The sequence below is a fragment of the Plodia interpunctella genome, chromosome 17, assembly GCF_027563975.2.
Source record: "Plodia interpunctella isolate USDA-ARS_2022_Savannah chromosome 17, ilPloInte3.2, whole genome shotgun sequence".
Lineage (NCBI taxonomy): Eukaryota > Metazoa > Arthropoda > Insecta > Lepidoptera > Pyralidae > Plodia > Plodia interpunctella.
Window position 1 is genome coordinate 8,808,801 of NC_071310.1, and position 14,041 is coordinate 8,822,841.

The 14,041-nt window shown below is 35.7% G+C and overlaps 1 protein-coding gene across 2 annotated transcripts in view; it reads left to right on the plus strand.

Annotated features, from left to right (window-relative positions):
* The window catches only part of LOC128677160 (homeobox protein Nkx-2.1-like), a 40,625-nt gene that overhangs the window by 7,968 nt on the left and 18,616 nt on the right, over positions 1–14,041 (plus strand). For both annotated transcript variants that reach the window (XM_053757815.2, XM_053757817.2), the window contains exon 3: positions 8,985–9,133. In XM_053757815.2, the coding sequence (XP_053613790.1) occupies positions 8,985–9,133 (149 nt within the window). The remainder of the gene's footprint in view (positions 1–8,984; positions 9,134–14,041) is intronic.

Below are 14,041 nucleotides of genomic sequence, written 5' to 3' on the forward strand. Positions count from 1 at the left end.
CTCTGTTCTATAAACAACGGTACATGAATGTATCCATTGCTCCGAAAAGTACAAGATTCACAGATGATTAAACGCTTAAACAAAAAACCAACTCGTTTCCGCCCAGAAGCATCATAAAGCAGAGATTACAACGGTAAACCCTAACTGAGTAGTGTAGAACACAAAAAACACGCACTGTCCACCAAATTGTTATGCCACTACAAAAAATAAAGAAATGTTATTAGAAAAAGTGGACTCAGAGTGCTACCCTGCGGCACGCCATTCGATCCCGTACCTGTACAAGGCAGCCATGTAGGCAGAGACAAAATAAGCAATTCCATTCGATCAGCCCTATGTTTGTCCACCACTAGAGACTTCACTGTGTAAACATAAGGCCTCACGTCCGCAAATAATATGAGGTCGATGCAGTCCGGAGCCTAGCCCGCGGCAACTAAAATTATTTTACTCTATGGTAATTCGATTCAAGGTGAAATATGGACAAATACGTTCTCCACTCGATGTTGCTGCTTCAAAAGTGTCATCGAGTCACACCTTCGAATCTTGAAAGATAAATATAAGGTTCTTCGAACATGAGTATTGTTACTTTTAAAATTATTTCAATTCATTTAGTTATTAGTGAAATTGTTTATTTAGAAACTAAACCCGGAAAAGCACGACGTTTATACTTTATTACTTTAGGTACAAGAGATGGAAAGAAACTCTTTGTCAAATACAACTTAGTTCAATAATAGTTAGTGAGCTAATATTAATTTTGAGTTAATATTTTAATTGTAGGTATCTATAGTATAGTTATACATATATTAAACATATGTTTTTAATTGATAAGAACAAATTTATTTATTATAAAAGTTGCCAGCATTTAACTTTATAATTTAATATGAAAATGGGTTTCATTAAAACAATTTCTGAATTTAAACGCAATGATACCACAGACTAGAAACAGTTTGTTCGCAGCTCGCAAACTATGTTCAGTCTGAATGAAAGCACGACGGGCAGACCATTGAAAAAATGTTTTAGACATTTACACATTTTAAACAAGGAAATTATTTTGAAAGCAAAAAATACGACTACATGTCGACTTTTGTAATTTTTCAGGGTTTCTTTTTTAATAAAAAATTGTACCTAAACAAGATTTTAGTATCTTTGTTTTAAAATTGCGGTAATCACTTAAAAACGATACCTGGCGTCTACTGTTGCCATACATCAAACGGCGTCAAATCCACTCGCACACGGTCAGCTTGGAATTAAAACTGCCACGGGGAAAAAATAAGTGTGTGACACACTTAGTTTCCATGTAGGCGAGGCTAATGCGGCGAGTGGACGCGTCAGCGGCAGACGCGCGCCGTTTATCTTTCTTTAATGTGGCAACACTGAGGGAAATAGCGGTGGAATATTTGCTATTTCATCTCTCGGTTCGTTTTGGTACATTTTATGCAATTATTTGTTTTTAATACGTAAGAAGAATTAATTAGTAATGTAAGTTACAAGGAATTACTTTTTAAAGCTATCTTTTTATTTAGTCGAGTGCGTTATTGTGAACACTAGTATTATATTTTATTGAAGTATATTGTTAATCCTTTTTAAACACTACATAAACAATAAGTCAATAATCCACATTGCTGTAGACGCATGTGCAAAAATGTCATCTTAAAAAGAAAACAAAAAACTTAATTTTAAATACCAATTTTGATATAAGAAAAATTAAACTTTTTGAAATTTTTCCAGATAGGAAAATGCTAAACTGGCAGAGACACTACATAATGATTTAAAGCATGAAAGTTTTCAATAATCCACATTAATAACAATTCATATTAATCGCATTAGAAATGACAATGAGCGTTGCTAAGCGTTTCTCTCCCCATAGACTAGAGTCGGGTGTTGCCAGCGCAAAATAAACGTTCGCAAATTGTGCGTGAATAAACATTGGGCATAATAGCCGTATTGTGTTACGATCACTCCCCTCTCAACCGAAAAAAAACAATGTCCGAATGATGCGTCTCGTGTTGATCGGGAGCTGAGACGAGATGGGAATATCTGAAACGCCATCTGCGTTTTTTAACATGAGAATGTTAATCTTGTCTTTCTGCCATAATTAATTTGACGACCTCTCTTTGTGGCCAATGGTCAACATAGACTGCTTCATCCCGGAGGTCCCGGGTTCTAGTCCCGACCAAGTCAATGTGAGAAGAATCTGAAAAATGATTTAATAATTAAACAACTACTTACTAGTTAATAATAATATGAAATAAATTAAGGAAACAGTCATTAAAATTCCTAATTTGTCTTTTCTTTCCACATAACCTCAAAGATCAATAGTTTCAAGGAGCTCCATATTAATCACTTGTTATTAGCGATGTCACATTATGTAGTCGTACCAGTACGTGACCGGTCGCTACCGTGCGCCCGCCAAATATTGACGAACGACTAATGGACTGTACTCAGCAACAGCCATACGTCGACGAGAAAGTGAAATTTGAAAGAGAATTTAAGTAATATACTCGTATATGCGTTTGACAATGGTCGATTTTCTTTACACTGTGGTCGAAATTGTTAAACTTTTGGCGGATTCGGTTTCTAATCGCACCAAACAATTTAATCCCTACTATCCCAATTAAAATTATAAATTAAGAAATTAAGTTTGTTTTGTTACTCTTCACGCATTATTTATCCCGAAACACACGGGAGCGAAGACCCGGATGCGATGGCCGAGTAAATTTATTTATGTATTTAAACATAATATATATATATATATATATATATATATATATATATATATATATATATATATATATATATAGGATATTGTTAGGTTAGCTACTTACGTAACAACTTAACACAGAGAGTCGCTTAAGTAGGGACTGAATAAATTAATAAACGACTTTGTATTACTTTGACGTCAATAAGTGATGTATATCATCCTGAATTGAATAAAGAATTTTGAATTTGAATTTGACCATAAAACTTTTTAACTGCGTCGCGAGACTTGTTGTTTTTTACCAAGTAATGTTTTTTACGGGATCAAGTTTTCTTCTTCTTTACGAGTGTGTTATTGCTAATACTGACGTCAGATTTGATTCAAGTCACCAAAAGGCATCTGACATGTCTTTTACGGCTATTTACCGACATCTATTGTCAAGTTCCGTCATTCTTTCATATAAATATACCTAGGTATAATTTGTTCTATGTATCGCTTGACATCTGTATCTGTACAATTAAATTAGAAAATAAAAAAGGTACCAAAAAATTGGTCAGCCAGGCGAACGAAGTCGCGGGCATCGGTTAGTTTGTTCTATGATTGCGTTGCGTACTCAAATAATTTATTGGTTGGCAGTTGCAAATGAAATGTTTACACAGCCGTGTCGAGATTTTTTATTTTCAATCAACACATTCTAGCAATTATTACAGCATAAAGTAAACAGTTAATAGTTTACTGAACACACACAAGTGCAAACCAAATCGAAATAAATACGGAAAAATTTACTGTTAATCGTATTCATATTAAATATTATAATGCTAAAGTATGTCTGTTACACTTTCACAGCTAAACCGTTGAAGCGATTTTGAATAAATTGAAAAAAAAAAAGCTACCGATTAGAGATGTGGAGAAAATTGGAGGAATCTCTTGTTATGTTATTGGATAATTTGATTTGATTAAATTTGTATTGAAGTTTAACCATTAACAAGTAAATTCGAACCATTCAATAATTATTTTAAATGTAATTTTAAAAGTAAAGTTCTTGCCAGTGAACCGAGAGGTCCCGGGTCCGATCCCCGGTCGGGTCATGATGGAAAATGATCTTTTTCTGATTGACCCGGGTCTTGGATATATATCTATATATGTATTTATTATAAAATATAGTATCGTTGAGTTAGTATCCCATAACACAAGTCTCGAACTTACTTTGGGGCTAGCTCAATCTGTGTGATTTGTCCTGATATATTATATTATTATTATTATTATATTTTATTGATTATTAAATTATTTAATAGTAATATAATTGTATATAATATAACTCTTTATTTAGGACAAATAGAGGCTTTTTTATTTTGTTTTTATTATATTTAAAGACCAGAGTTTTTTTATCGCAATTTTTTATATAATCTACCTTCAGGAAAATTGTGAATTGTATAACAACTTTTGTATTTTGATGACTATTCGAAGGCCCTTATATAATTAGAAACACCTGTGACAAACTTTCAAAGGTATGACAAAAATAAAATCACACATTTTTGGACTCGAAACGCTCCGTACAATATGATATTCTAACGTGACGTCACGATTAATATCTAAGCGAAAAAGCTATGTTTGTTCGCCAGCCATCTTAAATATTGCATTTATGCTGATGACTTCTCATTAAAAATTGTTTAAAATTATATTTTTTTATAATTATGCTTTTAAATCTCTTCATAGTCGTATTCCTCATGGCTGAGGTTCGTGGTCATTACGTGGAATGAAATACACGGAGTAATGGAGTGGTTTGCCATTGCCTTCTCATTTTAACACACAAGTTAATAATCAACCAGTGTGCAGGTTTCCTCACGATGTTTTCCTTCACTGGAAGCAAGTGGTGGTCGATGAAAACTACTATAGATGAGTCAGATTGGTAAAGAAACTCATGTGGCTCGAGTAGGATTCGAACCTGGGACCTTTCGATCTACAGGCGGGCGTCTTAACCATTACACCACCACCGCTTCTTTAATGCTTTTAAATGGATATGAATGAATTATTACAATGGTCTTAAATATATATATTTTATATAGAACATACTTTTTTTTTTCAATTTTCTGCCTACTGTATTGTATGATTGCAATGTTTTTCACATAAATACATATTTATAATATAAATATATCGTTACGTACATAGGTAGAATATAATATGGAATACCACATAGAGGGATACTTTTAATTAGCCAGTTAGCCCTATATAAATTAGAAATCTCGAGCGAATGTAGCTCTGTCCTGCCCGTAAAGAAGAAAACGTGACCGCAGCCAATAAGCACATATACATAGAAGTCATTACACAAATCAACGGTCACTTAACCCCACCCGACCCTCAGCGCTGCTCCCTCTACCCCCATCAGTTTACACCCAGTTCGGTTCACTTTTAGGACTTTATTGGAAAAGGAGAGGGTATGGTATAATTGTGCTGGTGCATGTTCAAAGTACACGCACCTATCTATTGTTTTCTAAATGTAAAATATTACAAATAAAACATTATTTTAAATTATAATCGCACTAGTGCATCTATCTTGTAAAAGATATTAAATATTTATTTTGAATAATTCATTTCAATTTAATTACATCATTGTGGTAGTACCGGATATATAAATTATTTTATTGTATGTCCAATATTATGTTCTACTAGCGGCCCGTTCAAGCTTAAACGTTCGGGTAAAAACTTAAACATTCCTTAGGAATCACATTATCTATTGGTGAAAGCCGCATTAAAATTGATGCAGTGATTTTTTAGATTATCGCGAACAAACAGATAGAAGCGGGAGAGGACTTGTTTTATAATATGTAAGGATTACCGTAAGGTGTACTAAAAAAACCTTTTTCCCATCGTAATGCAATTTTAGGGAGTCAACTAAGTAACGAAAACGGGAACCCACGATAGAGTGAGTGTGTTTGATGACCGGACGATTGCCGTGAAATTGGCAGAGGGTCAGAGGGCCGGAGGGACGGGACGCGGGGCACAGGGGGGAGGGGACCAGTGCGCGTGACGCTGGCCGAACGGTAATTAGTGTTCTAAAGTTAAATTCAAATGTGGAAATTAATTCGCAAGTTCGGAATTTCAATGGTTTTGGTGTGTAATGTAACAGTTTTGAGGCAAATTTTATATTTTCGAGCTAATAAAAAAGGTTAGGAATGATATTTTAGGATTTAAAGGATTACAACACCTATTTCCTAATAAAGATGAATCAAATAAATAAATAATAGAAATATTAAAATTTCATTGCCCATAGGTTTATCTATACTATTATTATAAAGAGGTAAGCGTTTGTGAGTTTGTATGTTTGAGGTGGGTAATCTCCGAAACTATCTAACCGATTTCAAAGATTCTTTCACTATTAGAATGGTACAGGCTATATTATATCTCAAAAGTCGCACGGGAGCGAAGCCTCGGGAAACATCTAGTTAGCAATAAAATTTTTTTGAACATCGGTGAAGCTACTTTAGAATAGATCTCCAATATCCTCCAGTCTATACCGTAGGTACCAGTCACATGGAATAACAAGGCTAACAGACAACAATAACATCCCTAAAGAGGGTTGACGTCAGACAAGCCTATCGGCCGTGAAATCGCGGCTGAATCTGTAAAACTAAAGAGACCTCGGGTTTCGAGGCGTCAAATACAGAAATGTCACACGAGAATGAAAAGACGATTCTCCAAAATTTATATAAAAATCCTATATCGTCTATCAGAGCCCTATGTGTTGAGCGGGAGACACCCCAGCCCCTGGTCAGTGGGTTCAATTACCGGCTGTTTGTTGTCAAAATATATGCGTACCTTCGTCACATCTCACCCGGACATGACAAGACAGAATTGGACGGGCCACCGAGAATTTATTCTTAGAAATTTTCATATAATTTTGTAAGAAACAGAGGATAGGTAGATATAAAATCTCCAAATTAATAGAGATAGATATAAAATCTCTCCGTTATCTCCGTTTGTTATACAATTAAAAACTTAATAACAATACTTGTAAACTTTTCTATAAAGTAAAATTTTCGCCGGCGGCTTCGCGCGTGAGTTTCGTGCGGCATCAGTTCTTTTTTTCGGTATTATTCGTATATGTCCTTGTCCGTACTTTTGGCTATATGTATGCGAAAATTCAAGAAGATTGGTTAAATAAAAAGCACGGCGATATGTAACAAACAACACAGAGTTGTTTGGTGGATGACAGTCATCGAACTCTTGAAACAAAAATCACCAAAATGGTATCAAACATTAAATTATCTAAATGGTAGAATAACCAGCTTATATTTTTATGTTATCTATAAATAATGTAACTACAAAATCCGCATGTTCATTCAAAAAACCGCCAATAAACCCAAACACCGGACTAAACACAATATAATGAACATAAACATCTATTTACGTATCATTAAACGGTTTGATTTCAACAAACGACGCCCGCGCACGGCCGCCATTGAAACGCAAGTAAAATAGCACAACTTTTCAATTAAAAACTCACTGAGATCTCCCGATAACAAAATGTCTGCCCTTTCAAAAGAATTTTGTTAAATTACAACATAGAAATGATACAGAAGTATAGTTACAATCTTTTCATCAGGTTCGGTAGTACCTACCTTGCTCTAGAAGTTGTCTAGTTTCCTATGGATTCGCAACATTCTACGTTATGCTATATTGCTAGTAAGTACGATTCAGCTTCAAGCCTGTGGCGATATTTAATTTGAGAGACAAATACCTACATGTAACTTGGAGATGATAGCTGACGTTTGCTTCTTAGACGTTCCATATTTGCGAATCTGCAACGGGCAACTACAAAAATATACGTAAATGCATTTGATCAGAAGTCGTAGAACAAGTTTAATTAGGCTCAAATAACGTTGTTCAACGAACGCTGCTCCCATTAAGTGTTCAGATCACCAATTCTTAGAGGGAAATCAGCGTTTTCAACGTTTTAAACAAAAGCAACAGCGTTTTAAACAAAATCAAATCATTTATTCAGAAATTAAACATTCACAGGCACTTTTTTACGTCATATTCTAAATGTAATAATATTTAACAACGCTACAAATCATAGTGACCATTTTGACATCACAATGTACACCACATCCACATCTACACGTATGTTTCGTAATTATTGTAATCTTAAGATTTTTTTTTTAATTTTTTTGTGCTTTTTCACAGTCAAATAATCCGTATCTATTTGTAACAATATTTATTACTATTTATGCTCTTTAAGATATTTGATACATTATTGAGCATTTAGCATTTGAAAGGCAGTGATTGCTGCACGCCGCTATCGCGTGTCAATTCTGTAACCTCGATATTCAATCGCGCAGTTTTTCTGATGCCTCAGCGAAACAGAATAATAAGTCCGAAACACAGGCACAGGCACACACAATGGCAGACAGAATGGGGAGTAATATTTTATTGAAAGCCCCTTTTCGTTGAGTGTTGTGTAAATAGAATGAGCGGCGAGCGCCGCCGCGTAATGTGTGGGATATTGCTGCCGTTTGAGTTTCAAGTCTGTCTGTTTGTATGTCTGTGTGTTCAGTCAAGATACATATGCCGTTACGGTTCGCAGTAAACGTATAAATGTGTAGATTTATTTCGGTTTGATTAATCATCGTCTGCAAAGTTAAAGGAAAATGCATTTCGAATTTAAGGGCAGTTAAATAATGCCTATAATGCCTGCCGTAATCAGGTTTGTTCTCGTTCGACTACAATAATAAGAATCTACTATATTTCCATTTGTTTGTAGAATACAAGCTGCCTATTTAAGTCAATAAAAAGAAAAAAGATAATGATAAGAGTTTTGTTGTGTATTTATTGTTTTTCCTTCTCTCTCGGATCGAGAATGAAATCTGGAACACGCGAGCATCTTCTTTTCTTATCAAGTGATATCTAATATTGTCGACCGACTATATTCCAGTCCCCTAAGGCATTCACATGACTTTCACGACTACCTACAGCATTTAGTGGCAAGTAGTCGCATACACACTACTGAGCTAAACTGTCAACCAATGTGCAGGCTTCCTCTTGATTGTTTCCCTTCATTGAAACTGCTATACGTGAGTCAGATTGGTATACAAACTCATGTGGCACGAGTAGGATTCGGATCTGGGACCCTTCGATCAATTGCGAATGGTTTCACCCCTGGGCTACCACCGCATCTTCAAGGATTCATGCTAGATAGAGAGGAATCAGTACAGCAGTAAATGATGTATCCTGAGGACGATGTCGTAGATATAAGTGTGTAGTCGTGTGCGCACCTGAGCGGCTGCTTTAGTTTCCAGGTTAATGACCTCCACCTCCGGCGGGATGGGCCACGTAAACAATATGGGGGGCCTGGCCGCCTGCGCGGGGCCTGACGCGAAGCCCATGCAGTTCCCCCTGGCCCAGAGACGCAAAAGAAGAGTCCTGTTCACGCAAGCTCAAGTAAGTAGCTCGATAAGTTTATTTACTACTAAATGTTGCCCGGGGCTTTGTTCCCGTGGGAGTTTTGAGATAAAATATAGCATATAGCAGTGATAAACTGCTTGCCTCTGAAACGAGAGGTCCCGGGTTCGATCCCCGGTCGGGTCATGATGGACAATCATCTTTTTCTGATCGGCCCGGTTCTTGGATGTTATATATGTATTTGTTATAAAATATAGTATCGTTGAGTTAATATCCCATAACACAAGTCTCGAACTTACTTTGGGGCTAGCTCAATCTGTGTGATTTGTCCTAATATATTTTATTTAATGTGACTGAGAACAAGCGAAGATATAAGCGGTGTAAACCCACATTATATCTAAGGATGTATGCAAGTAAAGGCGAAGTTTTGTTCGCCTTGCCCCGTGCCCCGAACGAGTTCCCCGTATTTGCCCCTAGGGGAGCTTCCAGAAGCTTTATTTGCCGATCATTTTACAAATAAATACCGGTTGGGGGGGCTACCTGCGATAATTTGCGACTTAAAGACGTCCATTCACTTTGCAACTCTATACATATTTGGTGGCAATGCAGTGATTTTTTTATAAAACTAGGTTTACATAGTTTCTGTTTTTTTACTTAATATTTTTAAGTACTTATACTTAGATGGTTAGTATGTTGTGTTTCACGTTATCAACAAAACGAATGACAAGAATGGATTCGGAATCATTTTACAAGCTCTTATTTTGTTTCACCAGTCCCAATATAAGTTAAATTTCACCTATCTAATTCTGTTTATTCTACCGAATTTAAATTTTCCACTTCTTTAATTAAAATTCATTATTATGCATATCACGATGGTGCACCCAGTATCGGCTTCCAACAGAGGGAACTCAAAGATTGACAGCACTCATGATTTTTTGTTGAATGCAATAAGATCTCACTTGTGGCGAAAATTCTCTCTTGATAAAGATAAAAAGTCTCTTCTTTTCTCTTGATAAAATCGCAGAAGTCATGTCACGATTTTCTCCATGTCACAGTTGTCGATCTAAATGACGTATCTCATGAAACTTAGTGACGTATAATGAATGGCAAGCCTTAGCTAGGGGAGATTTCTCTGATCGCGTGAAACGTGAGTTTTATTGCGGGCTGCCATGGCGACCGGCCGGAATTTGTGCCAATGCGATTGTGACAAATTGTCGGGAAGTTACGGTCGGAAGATAATTTTTGTTGCTGGTAACACAAAGTAATTTTTATAATAATAGTTATTATGAAGTTTAAGAAGTAAGTACTAGATAAAATTGAAGAGAAAACAACGTTACTCAAAGAATTGGGAATAGAAGATATTTGGCCACATTATACGACACGAGGACTTTGTGTTAAAATCATGTAATTTTGAATTTAATTTTTTTTTTGAAAAAATTAACGAAAACAAAACAAAAATTTGAAATGTATAATATAAATATATCTAGCTGCGCCCCGGGGCTTTGCTCCCGTCGGAATTTCGGGATAAAAAGAAGTTATGTGTTATTCCAGGTTTTATTCTACCCGTGTACCAAATTTCATAACAATCGGTCCAGAAGATTTTGCTTCACAAACTTTCGCATTTATGACATTATAGTAGGATAAGACCTTTGTCCAGCAGTGGGATGGGACAGGTTAAAAAAAAATACAACTCTTTATTAAGCAAACATGCCTGATTTAGGCAAAAATATTATGCATATCCATATATTAAAGATTAAATATAATTGCTAAAAGTGAAAATTATGACGTAGACAATTAGAAGTTGGATTTTGAGTCTCGACGGTCACGTTCAACCACTCGACTCCCTCCTCTCGAGACTCGCGAGGAATTTTTTTCTTGTCTGCTGACAAAAGTCACCCCTAATTTACATCCATGCATCTCTAAATTCGAGACAAGGAGACAACATTTTATTTATAATACCTAATAATAAATAACTTTATTTCAGAATAAATTTTATTTAAACAATATAGGTAGCTAGGTACTCAGGCTGGGGTAAATTTTATTTAAACAATATAGGTAGCTAGGTACTCAGGCTGGGATAAATTTTATTTAAACAATATAGGTAGCTAGGTACTTAGGCTGGGGTAAATTTTATTTAAACAATATAGGTAGCTAGGTACTTAGGCTGGGGTAAATTTTATTTAAACAATATAGGTAGTTAGGCTGGGGTAAATTTAATTTAAACAATATAGGTAGTTAGGCTGGGGTAAATTTAATTTAAACAATATAGGTAGTTAGGCTGGGGTAAATTTTATTTAAACAATATAGGTAGTTAAGCTGGGGTTAGTACAAATAAACAAAAAAGAGATTTAAATTATATTATATTGATCATAGGCGGCTATGGCTCGACAATATAGCTCTAGTTTATACGTTCAAACAATATATTTCTCAAAAGAATAGTGTATTCACTTATAGAGAATTATTAATTTAATATTACTTAACTATGTGATTCCCGCGGCTTCCCCCTTTTTAATTTTCCGGTATGAAAGGTACTATATGTCCTTCTCCATACTTCAAACTACATGTATGCAAGATTAGTTGAGTAGATAGAGCGTGAAGAGGTAACAAACAAACTCACATGCGGACGCGAATGCGTAAAAATTGTTTAGTATGAGTACTTTTATTTTCCGCAATAAAAAACCAGCAATGTATACCGAATCCGGCAAATTCAAATCAAAATCTATTTATTTTTGTTTATTCAGAAATTAGGCCTTCACAGGCACTTTTTGACGACATATTCTAAATTAACTGATATTTATCAAAGCTGCAAACTATTAGCATTTCGGAACGACCACTGCCGAGAAGAAATGCCGAAAGAAACTCATTCGAACAGTGTTGGTCCCAGTTGTGCCAAAAGGGCCATTTTTTAAATATAATATTTTGTGTATATTTTTTTTATCAGTAAAAAGTTTGGCGCACTGTTCGACGACAGTGTGGAGCCGGCATTACGCATATCCTACATCTACTAACACATAAAATACATATATGAAAATGTTCAAGTAATACAAACCGCCATTTTACTTCCATAATGAAACAATCTAGCTATATTCAAATTACGTTAACGTAGGCTATTTAATGATCGCCCCGCCCACTCCCCGCCTTCCGCCGCCCTGCCCCTGCCGCCCTACGCGTCCTGCCGCCCTACGCCGCCCTGGGGGGTGCGAGTTATTAATTCTATTCTAGATTCTTTAGCCAGTTGTTTTTAACGTTTGTTTGTGTGGGTGTTTAGCGGGCTTTATATTCTCCGATTTTAACATTTATATCTTTACATATAATATAATATATGGCTATGTCTGTACGTAGGAGATGTTGAAGTAAAATAATATTGTGGAGGTTCTTTATGGGACTAATAGCAACCCATAACATTTTTTTTTTTAATTTTGTCTGTCTGTCTGTATGTATGTTCGCGCATTATTGCAAAAAGTACTGAATGAAATTTGATGCGATTTTCACAGTTGTATAGCGGTTGGTCTAACTTAAAATCTGGTATGGCTACATCGCGATACAATGCTTAGAACTCAAGATATTGACAATAATAATTTATGAGCGGATGCACGAAACAAACGCGGGCGAAGCCGCGGGAAAAAGCCAGTTGAAATAAATTGAATATATCTCGAATTATTCACATGAAGAACCCTGTGAACCGAAAGGTTCCAAGTTCGAATCTTACACGTGCCGCGTAAGTTGAATGAATGAATTGTGTGCCAATCTGAATCACGTATGGTAATAGAGCGTGAGCCGGCTGCAATGCTATATCTATATTGTTAACCGACACTAAAACACGTAAAAAAAGTCGCCTCTTCCAGTGTCAGTCCTGCCGAAATTTTAAAATTTCATTTAATTATTTTCAAACTTAATTTTAGTTGAAAATTCTATCGGTTTCATTACTTGTTATGTCGCTTCGATACTCAAGGTACATGTAAAAAAAATTTTCATATTCCGCCATGACTTTACGACGGCCTAGCTACCTCTATAGGTAGGCCGTCGTAAAATCAAGGTAACAACTATATTCCCAAAGAGATGTAATTTTTTCGAAAAAATGTTGTTACCTATATGTATATCGCAACAAGCTTAAACCTTGTTTGTTACTTCCAAATGGGAGAAAATAAAATATTATAAACGTCGAGTCTATTAATTTTTTCAATTAAACAACTTATTTTATTCTGCCCCCCTGACCTAATATGTACTAAAAAAAAAAACGAAAAAAACAAAAAACCGCAAATTAAAAAAATACAGTCACATTGCTCAAAATTCGTTCGTAGCTGCGGCGTAGCTAGGTCTACGATATTTGCGTAGCGGCGTAGCTGATTGGCTACGATGTTTTGTTGTCGTAGCGTGTGTCTACGAACTATTCAGACAAATTTTATTTTTAACCTAATACGAGGTATCTTTTTAATTATTTCTTTTGACGTGACAACGTCTTAAATTAGGATGCGGCTGGGAGTCACTTATGAAAAAGTGTAACGCCCGGTAACGTTACGATGAGTCACCGAACGAGAGAGAGGCCCGCCGAATGCCTTGCGTCTCTCTCCCACTCAACTATGATCGGTCTGCCGCGCGCGTAAAAAGACGTTGTCACGTAAAATCTTCGCCCGTAAAACCGACTTTACAGGCAACCATTTTTTTTCGAACAACGTCCATATTATATTCTCTCTCTTTCATGCTCGCGTGTTGTTTGCACTCGCGGCTGTGAACCAAAGCCAAAAATGTATATTGAAGATTCTCTTTAATATAAATAATAATAATAAATAAACATATTAGGACAAATCACACAGATTGAGCTAGCCCCAAAGTAAGTTCGAGACTTGTGTTATAGGATACTAACTCAACGATACTATATTTTATAACAAATACGTATATAGATAAACATCCAAGACCCGGGCCAATCAGAAAAAATATCGTTTTCCA